The sequence below is a fragment of the Arvicanthis niloticus genome, chromosome X (assembly GCF_011762505.2).
Source record: "Arvicanthis niloticus isolate mArvNil1 chromosome X, mArvNil1.pat.X, whole genome shotgun sequence".
Classification (NCBI taxonomy): Eukaryota; Metazoa; Chordata; class Mammalia; order Rodentia; family Muridae; genus Arvicanthis; species Arvicanthis niloticus.
In genome coordinates, this window is record NC_047679.1 from 113,419,695 (window position 1) to 113,442,458 (window position 22,764).

The 22,764-nt window shown below is 38.9% G+C and overlaps 1 protein-coding gene across 1 annotated transcript; it reads left to right on the plus strand.

The window, feature by feature from the left end:
* The first annotated feature begins 2,239 nt into the window (after nucleotides 1–2,239).
* LOC117695369 (synaptonemal complex protein 3-like) lies at nucleotides 2,240–20,122 on the plus strand. The gene is made up of 4 exons (XM_076918633.1): nucleotides 2,240–2,372; nucleotides 15,207–15,304; nucleotides 16,277–16,375; nucleotides 19,542–20,122. The coding sequence occupies exons 1-4, from the start codon at nucleotides 2,300–2,302 to the stop codon at nucleotides 19,644–19,646; spliced, it is 375 nt and encodes a 124-aa protein (XP_076774748.1). The 5' UTR covers nucleotides 2,240–2,299; the 3' UTR covers nucleotides 19,647–20,122.
* The last annotated feature ends 2,642 nt before the right edge of the window (nucleotides 20,123–22,764 follow it).

The following is a 22,764-nucleotide window of genomic DNA, read 5'->3' on the forward strand; positions in this document are numbered from 1 at the left end:
TGTTCTACTTGTGCAAAGTGGACAGACGTGCAAAAGTGAGGTAATTTTTAACCACTAGGCACTTGTTTTGTCATTCACCAAATTTTCCTAAAGTATTTACCAAATAAAAGAGAGCATTGTTTTGCACTTGTCTTTACTGAGCTATGCTATATTCTAATGTGGACATACAAAGGAGAAAAGCATAGCTTCAGAGGGCGTGTATTCCCATAATACTTGACAGGTGAAATTAAAGGGGAGGTGGGAAGATTTCTGTTCAGTTTTCTTTGGTAATAAATGCCAAGTGAATCTTTATCTTGTAACTTTCTTCTCTGTTTCTATCCCTCCCTCCCTCCTTCTCTCTCTCTCTCTTTCTCTCTGTATGTGACTGTGTTTCTTCTGTCTTTCCCTTCTTCCCTCACTTCCTCCCTTAGGAAGAAGAGTCAACCTGCTGGTGCTTCAGTTGTGAAAGGTGGTACTAAGTGGATATCAGTAAAACGATTCTTATAGCATGTGATAATGAGTGAGGTGAATGAAGATGGGAGTTTCAGCACTCACCTGGGGGCTGTGCAGGAAAATAATGAACCTATGCAAGATACTGCAAACCAGAACAGTAATGACAGCTCCCAGACAAAAGGTCATTCTCCCAAAATTGCTCAGCAGAAGTTCTGGAACTTCTCTTACATGCAAGTACCTGGACCACTAGAGGCTGCCAGCCAGCTTCGGGAATTATGTCATCAGTGGCTGATGCCAGAGACCAACTCAAAAGAACAGATCTTAGAAGCTCTGGTGCTACAGCAGTTCCTGAACAGCCTGCCCCAGGTGATGAAGAACTGGGTGCAAAAGCATCATCCCAAAGATGTTAAACAGGCTGTGGCTCTGGTCAGGTGCTTGGAGACACAGCCTGATGAGGCAGTGCCCAGTGAGGTAAGGAGAAAGAGTCCTTGTAATCCACAATGACATAGGGCAAAGATACGTCTTGGTTAACAGTTATCAAAGAGTGAGACAGCTCTTGTTCTCTTAGAATGGCTAGACAGAATCTAAAATCATGTGTTGATAGTGACTCCATAAGGTTGAGAGTTTCAAGCAAAGTCTTTCATAGCCTTAAAGGGGAAGAGTTGGGGTTTTTTCTCTTTTTAAGGCCAGGAATTGATGGTAGTGGACCTGCTGTAGCAGGTGTAAGAATACAAGATTTGAGATCTTAGAAACAGAAATGATAGGCAACAAAAGGATGTTGGGGCAATCTGGAACCTGTTACAGAACTTACAGAGACTAAAGTAGAGGGTAGAGAACAGAAGCACAAATTAGACAACATTGGGGCGAGTACAAAGGAAGAAAAAATGAAGAAAGCAAAATGGAAATACTTTAAAGAAAAATGCCCATAGAGAGGTAGAGAGAGACTCTAGATGCTGGGACTAGTATCTTCTGTTAAAAATACATCTACAGCTGAAAGATAAGGACTTCGACTGGACTGTCTATCCTAGTGCCATGCTCTTGGTGCTGCTGGTGAGTGGGGATTCAAGTTAAATCCCCAGTGACAACAGACACCGCCTGCCTTCAGAATCTAACCTAAGAATATCAGGTGGAGTTTATTTTTTGCTGTTTTATGGTAAACATAAAACCTCCTCATATAGAGGGAGGTTGGAACTCATTTTTCTTCATTTTTCTCTTTATTTAATTCCCTTTCCCCTGCAAAATCCTTCCTTCCTTCTAGGAGATTTAAAAGTTGGGCTGATAGAAAAACGCTTTTAAGTTCAGTGCTTTATGTTTTCCAGAGAAGGAAAAGAGAGAAATCACTTCGTGAGGGATAACACCCAAGAAAGCAAATGACCAAGGCGGCTTTAGAGCAACACACCAGTATGTCCAGCGCCACTGGCGTCTTGAGCTATAGCTGTGTTAGGTAGCCATGGAGGCTGTTGGAGAATAGAGGGGCTGGAAGAAGTCAGGTTGCTTTTTGTTAATTGTTTTTATTTTATCTTAACGCTTACCTTGTTGAGGCAGCCTCATTTTAGCCTTTGCTGCTAAGACCCCTAGTATTCTGGGGTTCATTAGACCTTACTGACCACCAGGCTTGGCACGATAAGAGTGGAAACTGGATCCTTCACAAGCCATTCATTGATCCACTTGCCTGTTTCCTGCCATCTCAGTTTCCCCCTCCTACATTCTTTACTAATAATTAGTTGAGCGTGCAACCTATCACATGCTTCACAGGCAGGTAACAGACCCGCTTCTGCAGGAGTATTACATTCAAGTCCATTCTTGTCTTTAGGACTTGTTAACATTTGAAGATATAGAAATACAGTTATCGGATGAAGAATGGGATATGCTGAACCCTTCCCAGAAGACACTCTACAGTGAAGTGATACTGGACATCTACAAGCTAACCACCTCTCTAGGTAAAGATACCTTCTTTTCTTTGTGTATAAGTTGTGTAACCTAGACTGTGCTTGTGAAAAATTCACCCTAGGAAAACTCCCCTGTAGGACTATAATTGATTTAGATTACTTTTTCACTGTTGAATCAGGAACTTCTTTCTGTGTTGTGGATTCTGATGTTTTATTGAATGTTTGGCTTGCACTTAATTATCTCTCTTAAACTATTCTTTTTACCTTCTTCCCATGGGTTTCTACAGAATAATAGTTCTTTTCTACTTTATTTTTTGGTTTTGTTTTGTTTCTTAGTTTTTCAAGATAAAGTTTCTCTGTGTAGCTCTGGCTGTAGAAAACTCTGTAGACCAAGCTGACCTCAAACTCACGGAGATCCACCTGCCTCTGCCTCTGCCTCCCAAATGCTGAGGTTAAAGCATGCACCACCACCCGGCTTAACATAAAAGTTTTTAATTTTAATTTTAGTGAGGATCAATTGTTCCTGTTAGAGTGTATGGTTCTGCCTTAGCTGTAAATACCTTTAACTTTTCCTAAATCTTTTATTTTGTTCTTACATTTAAGACCATGCCATTTTGAATTAATTTACATACAGTATGAAGTTGAGGCTGAGGCTGATTCTTTTACCTATAGGCATCTGTATGAGTTAGGGCTCTCTAGAGAAACAAAACTTACAGGACAAATATATATGACTATATGTATTCATTTTATACAACTGTGATGTATATATTATATATAATTTATTTTTCTATATAATGTATTTTATTATATAATTTATTTTTATATATAATATATTTTATTATATATAATTTATTTAATAAAGTGAATTGCAGGCTGTGGTCCAACAATAGCTGTCTATCAATGGTTGGTCTAAGAATCCAACAGTTGTTCAGTCTATGAGGCTGGATGTCTCAGATGGGCTTCAGTGTACTCTGGAATCCTGAAAAAGTGAGCTCTAATGCCAGTGAAGGAATGGACTTTCCAATAGGGGAAATAGACAAAGAAAACAAACTTTCTTCTTCCGTGTTTTTTATATATGCTGCAGGCCTTTTGTATAGGTGTGGCCCAGGTTAAAGGTGACTTTTCCCACTTGAAAGATACAGATTAAAAGTGGGTCTTACCATTTCAAAGTATTTAATTAAGAAAAAAAACCTTCACAGATGTGCCCAGTCATTTGAGGTTTAGTTAATTCCAAATGTTGTCAAGTTAACAACAAAGAATAGTCAGCACGGTGTCCAGTTGCCTCAGCATCATTTGTTGAAAGTTCTATCTTTCCTCCATTGAATTGCTTCTGTGTTTTGTGTCAAAAGGTACTTGGCAATTTGTATACATCTGTCCAGACTGAGCTGTTTTATTGTTTGCTGTGACTATTGAACCCTTATTACAGTTGTATAGCAAGCCTTCTATCTGTTGTGCAGAATTTTTTTTTTTACTTTATTCTTCCTTGTTATTCTTCACAAAAGAGATAGCTCAATGGTCAACAATACTTTTTAACCATCCAAAGGACCCATGTTCTGTTCATAGCACCCAAGGTAGCTCAAAAATTGCCTGTATCTTCAGGTCTTCTGGCCTCCTTGGGCACTGTACACATATCACACACACACACACACACACACACAAACACACACAGACACACACGTACACATAAAAATAAAATAAATCTTTTAAAAAGAGCCTTCTAGCTGTTGCATGGCCTGGGCTTTGTACATAAATTTATTTTAATTATATTAATTCAAAGACACAAACATTTTATAAATATGTGAATTCTAGAAAGACAGAAGAAGGTAAGGTTGTAATAGCTGAAGAAAATCAAACAGATGTCACTGTTATTATTAATAGTTTATTCACATTACTTTTAAAAAAATTCTCTATATAAACCAAAGAATACTTCAAGCAAACACAAAGTCTTTATTGCACAAAAATGCACTATCTAACAAACTACCAATTTGTTAAGCTTATTGGCAGACACCATACCATACAAGAGGAGCTGCAGTAGGCAAGTAACCTTCCTGGTGCCTGTCCACCATTTTGCATGGTGGCAGTGGGTGAATTCTAGAAAGGCACAGACCCAGAGGCTTTGTCACATCATTGATTCGTGCTGCTGCTTTGCCTTCTCATGTTTGTCATTACTGTATTTCTCATTTCTCTGACATGGTGTGATTGGAGAAAGAAAGACCCTTTCTGCCTATAGTGTATTATGATTAATTCCTGGGCATTAGCCCACTCTATTGGGCATATTTCCTGCAGATCAATGTGAAGATGAAATTTCATGAAATAATGCAGTTTAGATGAATTAATGGTTTTCTAGGATTTGCAATTTAATTCAGATAAATTTAGGAAGTTAAGACAATTGATAGAAAGTGTAAAGATTGAATCAAAAGTAGTATATGCCTCTCCCGCGTAGAATAGTAACAGCTGCATGGCAATGAATGCAGTGAGCTTCCATACATTACAAGAACATAAAGTGCTCTAGGAAGAAAATAGGCTTGTAACAAGTTAATGATCAAAGAAAACATTCCTTCTAGGTCAGGCCCTAGGGTGAGGCCATGATAAAGTAAGGCTATGTAAAACTATAGATTTGAACTTTTGGGTTTTTGTTTTTTTTTTTTTTTTTTTTTTTTTTTTTTTTTTTTTTTGAGACAGGGTTTCTCTGTATAGCCCTGGCTGTTCTGGAACTCACTCTGTAGACCAGGCTGGCCTCAAACTCAGAAATCCACCTGCCTCTGCCTCCCAAATTCTGGGATTAAAGGCGTAAGCCAAGCCACTACTGCCCAGCTTAGATTTGAACTTATAATGAGTTTATAGAATGAAAGCTAGATAAAGCTAGTGTTTTGAACATAAGTAATCAACAATCTAGCTGCAATTTCTTATTGTGTAACATTTGATCTGTTTCTGAATGAGGTAATTCTTCCTCTTACATAGAGAACTTTGTCTTGAGCTATATAAATGGACAAAAGGAAAAATAAAGTTGTTGAAGTGTCTCTCAATCTACCAAATATGTATAAATATGTATATGTGTAAGGTTGATGGAATTTGCTCCACCCACCAAATGTGTATATATGTATATGTGTGTGTGCATGTGTAAAGTTGTTGGAGACAGCTCATTGAAGCTTTTCCTCATCCAAATATGTATGTACATATGTATGTATGTACATATGTATGTACATACATGCATATGTATGTATATATGTGTGAAATTGTTGGAGTTTGCTTCTTAGAGCCTGCTTTGCTTCATCCAGTGTACATGTGTGTATGGATGATTTTTCTTTCTTTTCCTTTTTCATCAGCCCCCTAAGAGTTAAAAGAGTTCAGAGTTTCTTAATAGTCACAGAGAGTATGACCCCACATAATTAAGTTTTGCTCCCCTCACCACTATGAGTGCTGACCCTATAAGTTGCATGCCACTCTCAGAGGAGAGTGAGAGGGGAGCTGGCCCAGCCACTCACTGTCTGCAGCACTTGGGATATGAGAGGGAGCCCTGCATCTCACCTTGGCTGGGAAGCACAGAAAAGGGAGCTGGCACTGGAGGTGTGGTCAGGCTCAGAAGGCATGAGAGTAGGAGACCTGATGCTACCTCCTGCAGATGGCACCACTGGATGTCTTAGCTGGTGTAATGCTGGAGAGCTTGTCCTGGTGATGTGAATAAGTTCTGTTGTTCCAAGCTGTGGGATCTCAATGACACAGAGTGACAACAGGATAAACAGTGATGAGGATGTAGTATTGATAGTGTCACAAAAGCCAGAGGTCTTGGACCAGACCAATGATTCATTGCAATGAACATTTGCAAGTGAAGGCATATAAACATATACTGTGGGACACACTGTGACATACCACAGCTTCCATGTTGAAATGTTTTGTATGCATCTCCAAGCCTCACTGAGAAGCCAACTTTATTTATTTGGTGAGTTACACAGTCAGTAAAGGATCCTGCCTTAAAAATCACAAGGTGGATGGACATGCATGTTATCCTACGTCCTGCACACAAATGCATACACACATGAATATACATGTGTGCACTTACACATGCATACATACATACATACACACACACACATCCCAAAGTGCTGCATTTATTTTTCTATGGCCTGATCTTTAAATATTTTCTGCTGTGCATATGAATTCTGCTGTTCTGAATTTCTTCTTCTTTGAAGATGAAAAAGACAAATTCTACCTGAAATACTAAAACAGCCAACATTCTAATGTGGTATTGACACCACTTTCATTCTGTTTCAGATTGGGCCTCCCATATAGCTGCAGCAGTGGCCACCACACTCACCACAACTCACACACCCCTATTTACCAAGCTACTCCACTGTTGTGACTGCTTTACCAGGGGAGCTCCTCCCTTTCTCTATACACTGCTCTCTGAGTACACAGAGGGTATATGTGTAAATTCTACAGTAATTTTAGTTAGGACTACAACAAACCTGATTGAGACCTTGCTAAAAGTTACATTAAATCTGTAAATGGTTTGAAGAGTACTGATATCTTTACTGTGTTGACCTCTCTGAACCTTGAATACTACGTGTATCAATTTAGATGACCATTGATTTCTTTCATCAACTTTTCATCATTTTCAGGATATAGATACTCTTTCTATTTCCTTTGTGACTTATGTGCCTTAGCCTTCCATCCCACTGTAACAACAGCAAAGGGACTAGTTTTCACTTTTATTTCCTCATTATATCACTTTATAAATAGATGTCATGGACTTCTTCTATTTTGGGATCTTGTATCTTATGAGCAGAATGTACTCCCTGTAAGTTTGGTGGGTTTGGGGTTTTTTTTTTCCTTTTTTTTTTTTGAGTCTTGTTTTGTTTTGGTTTTTTTTTTTTTTTTTTTTTTTTTTTTTTTTTTTTTTTTTTTTTTTTTTTTTTTTTTTTTTTTTTTTTTTTTTTTTTTTTGCATTTCTTGGGAAACCTCAGGATTTTCCTTGTAAGCAACCATGCATAATGCCTTTTATTGCTTTACCTTGACAGATTGCATTAACTTCAATTTTGTGTATTTAGTTGCTTTTTAATGATATTGATAGAATATCTACATTTATGGCAGGGTTTTTTTCTAAATGGATGTGTGCTTTTTGACATATAATTTTCTTTTGTAAATTAATAGGAGCATTTGAATTTCATTTCTTTTTTCACTTAAGACAGGTTTTCACTATGTATCCTAGGTTGGATTTGAACTCTCTTTCATCTCCAGAGTTCTGATGTGGGGATGGGGATTTAGCTCAGTGGTAGAGTGCTTGCTATATCAGGTTCTTGTCAGCATGCACTTCCAGCCATCCACACCAGTGTCTAGCTTAGGTGACTGCACATGGGATGGATACCCAGGTGGAATGGTCTCCAGATGGCCCCTCCTTCAGTTTCTGTCCCACACTTTGTCTCCATATTTGCTCCCTTGAGTATTTTATTACTCCTTCTAAGTAGGACTGAGGCATCCCCACTTGGTCTTGCTTCTTCATGAGCTTCATGTGGTCTGTGAGTTGTATCTTGGGTATTTCAAGCTTTTGGGCTAATATCCACTTATCAGTGAGTAAATACCATGTGAGTTCTTTTGTGATTGGGTTAACTCACTCAGGATGATAATTTCTAGTTCCATCCATTTGCCTAAGAATTTCTCGAATTCATTATTTTTAATAGCTGAGTAATACTCCATTGTGTAAATGTACCACATTTTTGTATCCATTCCTCTGTTGAAGGACATCTTGGTTCTTTCCAGCTTCTGGCTATCATAAATAAGGCTGCTATGAACATAGTGGAGCATATGTCCTTGTTATATGTTGGAGTATCTTTTGGGTATAAGCCCAGGAGTGATATAGCTGGGTCTTCAGGTAATGCTATGTCCAATTTTCTGAGGAACCACCAGACTGATTTCCAGAGTGGTTGTACCAGCTTGCAATCCCACCAACAATGGAGGAGTGTTCCTCTTTCTTCACATCCTAGCCAGCATCTACTATCACCTGAGTTTTTGATCTTAGCCAATCTGATTGGTGTGAGGTGGTATCTCAGGGTTGTTTTGATTTGCATTTCCCTGATGACTAAGGATGTTGAGCATTTCTTAAGGTGCTTCTCAGCCATTTGAGTTTCCTCAGTTGAGAATTCTCTGTTTAGCTTTGTACCCCATATTTAATAGGGTTATTTGGTTATCTGGAGTATAATTTCTTGGGTTCTTTGTATATTTTGGATATTAGCCCCCTATCAGATGTAGGATTGGTAAAGATCTTTTCCTAATCTGTTGGTTGCCGTTTTGTCATGTTGACAGTGTCCTTTGCCTTACAGAAGCTTTGCAATTTTATGAGGTCCCATTTGTCAATTCTTGATCTTAGAGCATAAAGCCATTGGTGTTCTGTTCAGGAACTTTTCCCCTGTGCCTAGGTATTCGAGGGTCTTCCCCACCTTCTCTTCTGTGAGTTTCAGTGTATCTGATTTTATGTGAAGGTCCTTTATCCACTTGGACTTGAGCTTTGTACAATGAGATAAGAATGGATTGATTTGCATCCTTCTACGTGCTGACCTCCAGTTGAACCAGCACCATTTGCTGAAAAAGCTGTCCTTTTTCCACTGAATGGTTTTAGCTCCTTTGTCAATGATTAAGTGATCATAGGTGTGTGGGTTCATTTCTGGATCTTCAATTCTATTCCATTGATCTTCCTGCCTGTCTCTGTACCAATACCATGCAGTTTTTATCACTACTGCCCTGCAGTAGAGTTTGAGGTCAGGGACGGTGATTCCTCCAGAAATTCTCTTATTGTTGAGAATAGTTCTCACTATCCAGGGTTTTTTGTTATTCCAAATGAATTTGCAAATTGTCTTTCTATCTCTATGAAGAATTGATTTCAAATTTTGATGGGGATTGCATTGAATCTTTAGATTGCTTTTGGCAAGATGGCCATTTTGACTACATTAATCCTGCCAATCCAGGAGCATGGGAGATCTTTCCATCTTCTGAGATCTTCTTCAATTTCTTTCTTCAGAGACTTGAAGTTCTTGTCATACAGATCTTTTACTTGCTTGGTTAGATTCACTCCAAGGTATTTTATATTGTTTGTAACTATTGTGAAGGGTGTCATTTCCCTAATTTCTTTCTCAGCCTATTTATCTTTTAGGTAGAAGAAGGCTAATGATTTGTTTGATTTTATATACGGCCACTTTTCTGAAGTTGTTTATCAGGTTTAGGAGTTCTCTGGTGGAAGTTTTAGGGTCACTTAAGTATACTGTCATATCATCTGCAAATATTGAAATTTTGACTTCTTCCTTTCTTATTTGTATCCCTTTGACTTCCTTTTGTTGTCTAATCACTCTAGCTAAGACTTCCAGTACTATATTGAATAGATAGGGAGAGAGTGGGCAGCCTTGTCTAGTCCCTGATCTTAGTGGGATTGCTTCAAGTTTCTCTCCATTTAGTTTGATGTTGGCTACTGGCTTGCTGTATATTGCTTTTAGTATGTTTAGGTATGGACCTTGAATTCCTGATCTTTCCAAGACTTTTAACATGAAGGGATGTTGTATTTTGTCAAATGCTTTCTCAGCATCTAGTGAGATGATCATGTGGTTTTTTTTCTTTGAGTTTGTCTATATTATGTTGATTATGTTGATGGATTTCTTAATTTTGAACAATCCCTGCATTCCTGGGATAAAGCTTACTTGATCATGATGGATGATTGTTTTGATGTGTTCTTGGATTCGGTTTGTGAGAATTTTATTGAGTATTTTTGCATCAATATTCATAAAGGAGATTGATCTGAAGTTCTCTTTCTTTGTTGTGTCTTTGTGAAGTCTAGGTATGAGCTTAATTGTAGCTTCATAGAACGAACTGTGTATTGTTCCTTCTGTTTCAATTCTGTGGAATAGTTTGAAGAGAATTGGTATTAGGTCTTCCTGGATGTTCTGATAGAATTCTGCACTAAAACCGTCTGGTCCCAGACATTTTTGGTGGGGAGACTTTTAATGACTGCTTCTATTTCTTTAGGGGTTATGGGACTGTTTAGATGGTTTATCTGCTCCTGTTTTAATTTTGATACTTGGTATCTGTCTAGAAAATTGTCCAATTCATCCAGATTTTCCAATTTTGTTGAGTATAGGCCTTTGTAGTAGGATCTGATAATTTTTTTAATTTCCTCTGTTTCTGTTGTTATGTCTCCCTTTTCAGTTCTGATCTTATTAATTTCAGTATTGTCTCTGTGCCCTTTGGTCAGTCTGATAAGGGTTTGTCTATCTTGTTGATTTTCTCAAAGAACCAGCTCCTGGTTTTATCGATGTTTTGTATAGTTCTTTCTGTTTCTACTTGGTTGATTTCAGCCCTGAGATTGATTATTTCATGCCGTCTACTCCTCTTGGGTGTATTTTCTTCTTTTTGTTCTAAGGCTTTCAGGTGTACTGTCAATTTATTAATGTATGCTCTTTCCAGTTCATCAAAAGCATGAGCTTTTGATGCCTCAAAGCACACCTCTAGTGACAGGCCTCCTTCAACAATCTTAATCATTTTTAATTTTGTTCCATTGACAAAGCAGGCAAATATATGAGCCTGTGGGGAACCATTCTTATTCAAATCATCAAATGCCTGATATTTATTTCTTTGGGGAAGGCAGTTTGAGACAGGGTTTTGAGACTAGTGTGAAACAGTCATCCTTCAAAACATACACACAAGTAACACTATACAGACTTAGCTGAACATATTTAGGAATAAATAGGTATATATGCAAACACATGAATACTTTCAATAACAATTACTGACACAAGGTCATCAATTTGAGAGAGAACAGGGCAGAATATGGGAGTGTTTAGAGAAAAGAAATCAGAGGTATACATATTTTAATTAAATTATAATTAAAAAATAAACGAAATCTGTAAGTTTAAGAACATGTAGGTTTTGTGTAAATCTGTATGCTTATAACTCTGGATGTGTCTGTAAGGTTAAAATTTAAGAATCAATTCACCTTTCCAAAATTTAGTCCTTTAGATACAAATGCCAAATTAAGTCAAGCAAGCTGTAACAAGAGTAAAGGCTTCTATAGGACAATATTTCAAGTGACACACACAGTGAGCCTTCCTCAACCCAATATGATGTTTATCATCACTTATATTGTACACGATGGACAACAAATTAGGTAAACCAGGGTGCATGATACTTTAATATGAAAGTGTGTAAATGTAGCTTCCATGATCCTCTTTATTTTTTACGAATGTACCACTTGTAGCTAAACCCTGACATACTTTGTGTGTAACATAGATACATATATGTACACACTCATACACATACACACACACACAGAATTTAAAGTTCTTCACCATAATTTCCTCCAAGAGCATGTCTTCTGAACTGTCTGCTATTTCAATGAATGGTCTTCTCTACTAAGACAATAAGGAAGAGAGCAGTTTTACTTCTTCCTATAACATGTAAGTGTTAAAAATAATTATTTTCCATTTAATTTATCTTGATGTTTCATTATAATATCTATCTATAAGAAAACCAGAAATTGAAAAACACATCTAATGCATTTGTGTATGTATATCACCGTATTCATAAACACATATGGCTAAAACAAATGGATGCTTGGTGAGCCTTACACTACTCAGAGTGGATAGAGTGACATGTAATTCAAAGTGACTCATTCCAACCTAAGTATTGCAGTGCACACTTGTTAAATGAGGCCCTGTATCATCACATCTTTACATGGTTTCCTTATTCAGTTAGATAGGTGAAGGGAAATTACAGTGTCCTCTATTTTGTATCTATTTATACTTTCTATTACTAGTATCGTCTTTAATTCTGGATGATTTGAAAATAATTCATTCTTCCTTTGCTTTGAATTCCTTTATGCATACCAACCCCTATAGGTAACAAATGGATAAACCCAACTAGTTTTCCTTTCTTATGACACAGGGTCTCTCCCAGTCCCGACCAACTCCCCTGCAATCATGGATGGTCTGGAATTCTATGTCGACCATGCTAGCCACAAGCTTACAGAAATCCTTCATTGTCTGCTTCTGAAGTGCTAGGATTTAAAGGCATGCACTACTATGATCAATTTAAACCCAAAATAATTTTAAATGCCTAGGTCATAAGAAACTTACAAGTCCTGTAAGAATAGGAGCCGTAAGTGGACCTTGGCTACAACATCTCCACCATCCAAAGGCCAGATCACATGAGCTTTGTGTAGGACCTTTATGAGATCATCTCACTAGCACTAATCTAAGTAGAGCCTAACACATTACCTCCTTCATAAAGATACTGACACAGAAACATTCCTCATCCCTGGCATATTGTATCATACCCACAAAACCCCATACTTTTCGCAACTTCATATAAGACCAGATATAAGATCATAAAACTACTGACTTCATTTTTTTCTTCATGCATTTCCTCATCAAACAGTTCCTTGCAATGGCCATTTTTTTAAAGCAAAGACACAAGCTCTTCCAACATTTCCTTCTATCAGGGAGAAGATTAATGTCCATTATGTTTTTATTTTCTAACCTAAACTCTTATTGAAAACCTATCATAATAATTCTGACAATACAATCCAGTTTAGTATACCTGAATCTAGACCACGAATGGCATGTTTTGGATAATGTATTTTACTCCCGTTAAAGAACCCAACCAAGTAGAAACAAAGAGAAGGACACAAAAAAGCAACAAAACTGTTGTAATTATTTCATCCAACCACCAGTCAAGTCGACTATCTAAGCTGCAGCAGCTCTGCCTAGCTCAGACCTTTGTGTGGCCAAAGGTCATATGTGTGCTGCAGCTGGAAATGGCCAGCCAGAAACACCAGCCCTGCCACCCACAAGACGCCAGAGTGAGAGATGGCTATGCCAATCTTCTACCCTGTCTCTGCAAGGTTGGGCATTGCCCAGACCATCCTGCCATCCAGGCAGCCCCAGTAAGAAAATGAGACTCTAATACTTAAAGATTAATCAAAGGCTTTATATATTTGGTAATGCTCAATAACAATATGCCCATACAATCAGAAGTGTAACCCAACACCAAACCTAGATATATCAATTATCTGGTGGAGACACTCAAACATCCACCTCTGTGCGTCTCTCTCTCTCTCTCTCTCTCTCTCTCTCTCTCTCTCTCTCTCTCTCTCACACACACACACACACACACACACACACACACACACACACACAAACAAACACACACATCACCTAACTCCTCCTCTCCTTTGATTAACATTTAAAAAACTGTACAAAAGCAAAAAAAAAGAAGGGGGTGGAATAGGGGTTTTCTAGGGAGGAGAAATTGGGAAAGGGGATGGCATCTGAAATGTAAACAAAATATCCAATAATATTTTTTTAAAAAATAAAACAGTAATACCCTGTATCAAAACCAAGGGAGCAATCTACAAAATTAACAAAAGACTCAACAAAACAAACTATTAAAATGAGGTCATTCAATTGATAAACTTCAGGAATTTCTGTTCCAAAAAATTTATTTTAATTCTGATTTTTTATTTTATATATATGAATGTTTTCCATGTATGCGTGTGTGTGTAACACGTGTGTACCCACAGAAATCAGAAGGGGGCCTTTCCAGACACATCCTCAGGTGCCATTTGGATTCAAGATGATCATCACAGTGTTCTCCAATTTTGACAATGAGTGTCTTCCAAGGAGGGGACCAGCGACTATTGGCACATATGAAAATGGTCTCTAATACAGTGGCAGGCTGCTGAGCAGCCACAGGGCTTGCAGAATCAATATTTCTTAATGGTACCAATCCCTCTCACAATGGTCATACTGTCTTTAATGAGCTTCCCTGTGGGAGAAGTTACCATGGATATGATTGCTCCTCAGTCCAAGATAACAGTTCATGGTTTGGCCATCAACATCTACTTTGACCATGGGTTCCTGAGGGTTGATCTAAATTGAGCCTCTTAACTTTCAGTCTCAGTCTATCTCCCAAGTGGTAGCTTCAGCCCCATGTGAGGTCTTTTGTTTCACTGTGGCTATGCAGGAGACTTTTTTCATTTTAAGATTTGATCTTTGGCTCCTGGTACCCTCTTTCTGAGATATTCATTCTTCTGGTGTCCTATTTCCTTGCAGTAAGAACATTAGTCCCTCTGTAATAGCCTCTTGGGAATCTTTTCTTCTTTTTGGGTTGCTGGGTTTCTGGATTTTCTCCAGTCCCCAATGTGACCACCATCATTTTTGCTTTTTTAAAAAGTACTTTTCCTATTCTTTATTTACATCCTCTTTCCAGTTAGCAATCCCTTTGATGGTGATGTCGATGAGGTATTCAGTATTCATTCCTATGAACCACTTTACCTTATGGAGCTTTTGGTGAACATCTAGTGCCAACTGACGGGCAAAAACATTGTGGACTATTGCACAAGGGCCTCTGGTTCAACATGGGTGTCTTGTTTTTAAATATCACCAAGCTGATCATAGACTTCGTTCAGGGATTTATGGGTGAACTCTGAAATTTTGATTAGGGGTTGACTCCACAATCTCCATCCTAAACTCCTCCAGGATGACCTTTCTCATTCTTATAAAGGCCTGGAGACCCTCTGATGTGTTGGGGTTACATTTATGACACTCATTAGAAAAGAAGATATCAGCAAGTCACTCCAGATTATTAGTGTATGTATGATGCTTGAATAACCAGTTAAGCAGTTGTTGCCTGGAAGATCATAACCTCTTCATCAGCAATAAAATAGATGTGGGGGAGAGAGCAGGAGTTGTAGGCAATAATCCCAAACAGGGTGGTGCCTATGCATAATGGTGGTTAGAAAGTTTATTGCACTTTATGGCTACTCTGAGTAAGGTGGGGTTACCAGTTGTGGTGAATTGCTGATAGACATATTGAACTGGGCTTTGTCTGAGAATCCCCTCCTTCTAGAGACTGGATGGCCTTGGAATTTGACACAATGGACACAAGAGCACTGGATGGCTCGGCACTGGAAACCTTCAAGGGATCTGAACCTTAAGCCATCTGAGGTGAGAGATCTTCTCTAGTGGTCTGTGGGCAAAAGAGCCAATAGAAGCTTTGGCATGAGTGAGCTCTTGGGTGGCAAGGCAGAATGTAAAACCAACATTGGAGCTTGGGGTTCTGGATCCTGAGTGTAGGGATGGTCACACCCAGGAAGAAGAGTATATGATAAAAGTTCTGAATCTTGATCCACTGCCTGGAAGATAGGTTTCTTTTACAGGGTTGAACCTCTAAATGATTAGGACAACAGTGGATTCCTAAAGGGCATGCAATTGAACCCGATCATCGGGGTGAAGCACAAGGCTGTACCAGGTACTGATATAAAGCACTGGTCAGATGGCCTCAGTCTCCAGTGTAGGCATCCCTTGATTATAATGAAACAGTTGTGGGGTTGCAAGGCCAATCCAGTTACAAAATATTCCATCTGAAACACTTGTGACATTCAGTGGAGCAGTTAAGTGAGCCACTAGTGTGTGAGGATGGAGTTGAGGAGAAGGCCGTTTGTTAAGGATACAGAGTTGAGAATTGTTAATTTTAGGTGGTTGTTAAACCTTGGAGATCAGATTAAACCATCAAGAGATTACTGAAGTTGTATGCATGGCATACCAACTACTAGAAATATTGAGGCAGGAAGATCAAGAGTTCCTCCTACTATGCTGTGCAATGCAGATTATGTCTTTAAAAATTCCTATGCCAGGACTTTGAAGATGTTTTTTCCTGGTTAATGGCAACAACAAAAACTGCCTAAACTAAGTGATGAAAAATATCAAAACAAAATGCTGATGGCATTTATTATAAAAACCAATTCATTTTAAGGAATCCTTTTATGATTAACTTATAATTGTGTTTTTCTGAATTGGATATTTTAGTCCTTGTTGAGTTGTAGACTATATCTAGCATGAGTGCAGTTCAGAACTGCATCAAGAGCAACAAACTTCACACTTACTAGTTATTTCATAACTCTCCATTTATATTTGTAGAATTCCTTTTATCAGCAACAGAAGAATTTTCAACAAATTAGATCTCGGCAGAGCCACAGCCTGAAAGCACTTACACAGGCAAATGAAAAATTCCTAAAGGTATGTTGTATATTGTAACACAATGCATTCTCTTCATACATTTCAACACTTTATCTATTTCCTATTCTGAATTAATTGATTGTGACTGAAGTAATCAAATTGGCAGATCTCTTCACTATTTTGGCAAGGAATTATTAAAAAACAGGAAACATTGAGCCTTTCTATCAGAAATGTGTATACACATCCAAAGTGTAGTATAGTAACATCATTTTAACATAATTATTTGAACTTGAATGCCTAGTATTTGTTGAATAAAGAAGTGCTTACTTGAGATTGTCCACTTCTTTTGTTTCTAAATGTATTATAGAGATATTTTCTGGCATAATAGCTTTTAGAATTACTACAATGGCCAGAATGATATTAAAATCTTAAAAGTGAGTCTAGAACAAAAAAGGTGAGGGCTAAAATTTGTAGATTCAAGGGCTGTAGAGGTGACTCAGCAGTTAAGATTGTTGGCTGCTCTGTCAGAGAACTGGTATTTGCTTCCCAGGAAGCAAATCAAGGGGCTCAGGATTCCAGCTGAAGGAGATGGGACACCCTCTGCTGGCCTTCGTCAACACCCATATGCACATGTGTATGCACGTAGACATGCCTATATAAATAAATGATAAAATCTTTTTAAATGTTGCACTATAGGATTACCTGTATGTGCATATTAGTGAGTCAAGGTCCCAACAGTAGTTTTGAGACACTTTCAAAAACTATTAATTTCTAGAAATATCAAAGAGCAGGTCTGCAGTCTTATTGGAGAGTTTTGGTTACTGCCAAGGTGTTCATGACACTGCTGCAACTTTAAAGTCATTATGCTGTGTTAGCAGTTCATATTCACTGTAGCTGAATGGGACTATTGGTTGCCTCCCTCTTTTGGAAACTTTTCTGCCAACATGAAAGCTAGTTCCCAGAGGAGGCTGTCAGGTCAGATCCTGTTGCAGCCCAAGCTGCCCCACAGTTGGGGGCCAGAAATGTTGAGACCTGCACTACCCCTCTTTTGGGGACCAAAATGTCTCCGACTGTTCTGTCAGTGTTGGAACCCGTACTGCCAAAGCCTTGGGGGCTAAGTTGATAGAGCCTGCATTGCCCCAAGCTGCTCCTCTCTGCAGGTCGGGGTTCAGCATGAGAGTGAGGACAGATGCGAGGATTGGGACAAGACAGAGTGTGATTCAATCCCGTTTATTCTTCAGTCTCTTCTTCTCCAAGTCCCAAGTCTTGAGTTCATAGTTCCTAGTCTCTAGTGCCTCCAAGTTCCAAGCTTCTTTCCAGGCTCCCTTCCAAGTGCCTAATACCTAATAATCATTCTTCCTCAATGCCTAATTCCTACTCCAAGTTGTACTGTAAGTTGTACTCTCTAACCTAATCCCTAGTTCCAAGTTGTACTGTCAAGTGCCTAAGAATCTGTTTCTCTGTTACTCCAAATTGTTCTGAACTCTCCTGTCTGCCTCTCTCCTTTTATATGTCTCACTTCTAAGCCATGCCTCTAAGTCATGCCTTTAATCATGCCCTTACATCTTGTCTCTAAATCTGATCTCTAAGTCACACCCTTAAGTCACACACCTTTAAGTCTCACACACCCAAGGGAAAATCCTGAGTATCTAAAACAAGATGTTATCAGAGTGTGCTCAGCTGTTGTAGGCTGATGTAATCAAGTCTCTTGCCAGGGTATATGGCTCAAGATGCTTGCAAGGATGATAGCCGCCTTCTGTCAGCTCCCCACAAGATCCAGCTTGAGTCCTCTCAGTCCTATGTCCAAAGTTCACAGAAGAGTACTTTAGCATAAAATCAATTTAAATATTCAGCAGAGAGTTGATTCCATATGTCTGCCAAGTAAGCTTTCTAAGCTGTTTCTTTCTCTTCTGTAAATCTGATCTACAACTCTCTATTCTATGAAATCCCTTCCATCTACTGTATCTGCTCTCTACAGAATTGCTCTATACTAATCCAGCAGGCTATGTACTTCTATTCTTTAGTTATATTTCTTCTCTAGAATATTTTTAATTCCTTTATTTTGAAGCATTATTGTCTTACCAACCTAGTTGGAATCACCCCATTTTCTACATTATAGCTAAAAATAGGTTTATTTCCATTCTAGTTATGGAGTGTTGGAATTATTTGTTTACATTTTTTACATGGAAAGGGGTTGACCGGTGCTAATTTTTAAAGTCTCTCTACATGTAACAGCACACCTTAAATACTAGGCAAAAAGCAACATCTTAGTTAAATTCACTTAATTGTTCGGTGGATATGGTAGCACAGGAAAATGATACAGTTGTGGGGAGCCTTGAGAATGAAAGATGGGAAGTTGCAGACTAGCTTGGGCTACACAGCATGATCCTGTAATGAAAGCAGAAGTACCAAAATGTAGTTTTTGTTTTATATACTTGAAAACAATCTCATAATACAGAGCATTTAATTATTTTTATTCATGCTGTTAGTCATAATAAATAAACTATAACCTGATATTTGAGATGTTTATCAGAAATTTTCAAAATGGTCATATTTACTGATTAAACTTCTGGGTTTTCTAGTGTTTCTCATTCTACATACTTTTGTCCTTCCTCTCTGTTTAGAGGTATGGTTTAACGTGGCTCAGGCTGGCCTCTGTCTTCCTATATACCTGAGAACAGCCATGAAGCCCTAATCCTTCTGTCTTCACCGCTCTAGTGCTAAGATTACAAGAACGTCCCACTACTTGGTTTATGCTGCCCTAATGATCAAATCTAGGACTCATTCATGCTAGGCAGACACAGTACCAACTAACATAAATCTCAGTCCCCACCCTGCTTTTCAGACTGAATCTTAGCATGTTGTCTAAGTTAGTGTCCAGTTCTTTATGTTTCCAACTGTGCTTCAGGGTTACAGGGAGCTGCATGTTTTTTTATTCTATCTAACCTTAACCTCTCATTAATTTATTAATTCATGCAAAGTGTACTATTTTAACAATGCTGTAATTACCTTTGATTCACTTGTTCACACATGTAATACATATACATATATATTCTTTATGGTGTGAATTTTGGGTGTTTATATAGTACAGTTGTTTTATGAAGATGGAATTGATAGAAGATGTTATTTGAATATGAAAAGATTCTTAATTTTGGAAATTAATTTTTAACTTTAGAGCCTGTGGTGAAAAGCTGTTTTGTAATTAAACCATTCTTTTGTGCCTTAGGGTATGGAGAACTTGGAGAAGGACATGAACAGTGTACTTTCTAGTGTACAACGTGAGTTTAAAAAGCAAATGGTTTTCCTGCAAAGTAAAATTACAGATGGTTAAATACAGATTTCTAACAACACGGAATAGAAGAAGTACCCAAATACTTAGTTTTCCTTAAATACAAATGTTATTCTGATGAGTCTTGAGAAAATCTTGAACCTGAGAGTTGATGTAATTCTTGTTACCTCAGACACATGTCTTTATAATTTGACTGTATTCTATACTACCTTTAATCATTAACTGTTTAAAATGTGGCACCTCTATTTGTAGGAAGCCGCGGTTAGCAGTGATATATTCCGCCATTCCAAGATGGCGCGGGCATCCTGTCCTCCCACTAGTAAACAACTGACTGCCCAGGTGCAAAAGGCAAAAAGCGCGCCAAAAGTCACTGCCCATCCCAGGGCATATTATGGGTAATGAGTGAACAGGCAATCAGAAGTGAACACGTCACTCTAGGGTGTATTTAAGCAGTGCCTTTCCAGGGCTTTCCGTCTTTCCACTTCTGCTTATACAAGAAGTAAAGCCTCGTTGTAGTAACCACCCGAACACTGCCTCATGTGTCTCTTTTCGCGGGTGAAGGGGACTTGGAGGGGCTCGGAACATCTATTCCTGTTGAGTTCTAAATAAACAGCTGTTGACCTGCGGTAGTGAGTTCTTCTTAGAATGTTAATTAACTTTTATGAGTAAAGTATAGGTTTGGGGGCATGGCATGATAGCTGGTGCCTCTAATCCCAGGACTTGAGAGGCAGAGGCCAGTGGATCTCTGATTTCATGGTCCACCTTGTCTATAGAGTAGCAGTCGCCCAAGACTATTGGGAACACAGATACTTACATGAGGATTCACAGTGGTAAGTTCCAGGACATACAAGGCTATACAGTAAAAATTTGTCTCAAAAAAAATTAGGTTTTGGCTTTAGAATAAATACATTTCTTATCAATAACAAGGCAAAAAAGATGAGGCAGTGGGGGTCTGGGCATCGTCTAAGCCCACCTCAAAGGTCAAATCCTCCCTGGGGAAACTGCACTAAGTTAGACTTATGGAACATGAATGAGGCATTACTGACAGAAATGCTGGTGACCCCCAAAGAAGCCACACTAGAAAGTCTTCACCTAGTATAGATAATGGGTTCCCATAAATTCATAGATGACGTTGCCTTTACCTAGTATACCCCAACCTATATATGCTAACCACTCCCTAGCTGAGGGGAGTGCTGAAGGACCAACAGATCTCCCTGCACTCTCCTATGAAGGAATGAATGTTCAGTCAGCAAGCCCAGCCTCACTGGTTTTTCTCAAGCAGGTACAACTGGCCTTAGGAAAATGGCAGTTGTTCTGTTTGTAGGATAGTGACGTACAACATCCCTGTTTCTCAAGGATTTTCTGCAATGTTCTGGGAGTAAGATTCTGTGAGCACACAGCAGAAGTAACGTGTACAGTGTAATATGGAAATATTCCAGGCAATATTCCAGGAAATGGCATTGAAGCCCAATGCTCACAATTCTAGGCTCCAAACATATGGCTATGGGTGCTGGCACAGTCCCTACATGTTGTGTATAGGATTCAGGAAACACACAGTTATGTGTAGAGTGTTGATAACTCTGAACCCGACTCCACCACCACACACATCTGCATCTGCCTGATAGGGTTTAAGTCTACTGAGACTAGTGTCAGTCTTAGCTTTCTTCTAGAAACTCAGAGGCATCCAGGTCAAAAGAATGTGTTTCTTGTGATTTAATACAAGTACCAATCCCATTCTATCCCTAAGCAGAAGGTGAGTATGGACAATGGAAGCTTAGATACTTTAGATGTGTGACCCTCCCCAGGACTCCATGATTGGACACCAAACAGCAAAAGATGGTCAGGAGACAGTAATTGGAATGCAGGCTTGAGTTCAGAGGGCAAAGAAGGAAACTAGACTGCACTGGGAGGCAGCTTGTTTTTGGTTTTAGTGTCTTGGTTATTGGAAAAAAAACAAGCAAACTTGTGGTCTTTTTTGATAAGTCGGGAGCTATTCATCCCTGCAAAACCTTCTAGTTTTTGGAGCTTTTCTATACATATCCAGAGCTGATTGTGGAATAAAAGCCAGTTAGTGCCCTAGCATTTTCTGGATCCAGTGGATCAAAAGGGTGCAAATTTGGGAAGCTTCCTGTAACTACTTGAGCAGTGCCCTAGGAAACTCTCAGAGGCTCTGAAGAACCTTAGTGGTCTTAGACAAATTTTTGCATCTTCAAGCTACATTATGAATTCCAGTCATAGTGTACCAGTGAAAAGTGTCCAAGATCTGGGAACCAGCACACATATTGGGGTCATATCAGGGGGGCTTAGATGGGAAAGTTTCCTCAAAGGCTAATAGCTTTTCAGCATCCATAACAACTGATGAAACAAACAAACAAACAAACAAAAAAAAACCCAAAGCCATCCTTGCCTCTGCTTCAGTGTGAGCCCTTTGCTATGAAGTAAATAGTCAAAAGGAGCTTCTGGGAACCATCCCAGGTGTAGCAACAAGGACAGAAGATAGATGACAGGACAGGGGGAGGGTTGTCTATAAGGGCTTATCAGAAAAAGGGGTCCAAGAGATAGACAGATCACAAGTAGAAAAAGGAACATGGATCAGGAAAGAGCAACACGCTCTAAGTCATTGTCCCCTGTCCCAGGAAGTATTAGGTCCCACCCTGGGATTTCTCAGCAATAATTTCCAGCCCAAGTGCCCCAGGTAACTGTTCTGGAATGCGTAGAGACAGAGTAAGACAAAGCCCACCTACCCCAGTATTCCACTAAGGTGCTTTAAATTGGTCATGTCAGGGCCTCTCTATCTTGGTAATGGGAGAGCACAGCATGCTGGACTTCTGCAGAATAAAACACTCTTTGTGTTTATGTACTATATGAGTCCAGGGCGTCATTCTTCTGCAAATCATGGCCTCTTTGGACCCTTAGAGGGTAAGAGTTTGGAATTGGTGGTTACAATGTTAGGAGAAAACTGTGTGTACTGTAAATTCAAGTCCTGACAAGAAAAGGATACTTTCTCTGTTTCTGTCTGTCTGTCTGTCTGTCTGCCCTCCCCTCTGTGTGTGTGTGTGTGTGTGCCTGTGTGTGTGTGTGTGTGTGTGTGTGTGTGTGTGTGTAGGCGTGTGCATGCTCACACATACTATAAATTTCTGGTCCTGGCAAGGAAAGGAGA

Excerpts from the sequence above, each read along its gene's own strand:
- LOC117695369 (XM_076918633.1), top strand. The coding sequence starts at position 2,300 with ATGCTGAACCCTTCCCAGAAGACACTCTACAGTGAAGTGATACTGGAC. Across the intron at positions 2,373-15,206 it reads CAAGCTAACCACCTCTCTAG|AGACTGGATGGCCTTGGAAT; the intron begins GTAAAGATACCT and ends CCCTCCTTCTAG. Across the intron at positions 16,376-19,541 it reads CAAATGAAAAATTCCTAAAG|GGTATGGAGAACTTGGAGAA; the intron begins GTATGTTGTATA and ends TTTGTGCCTTAG.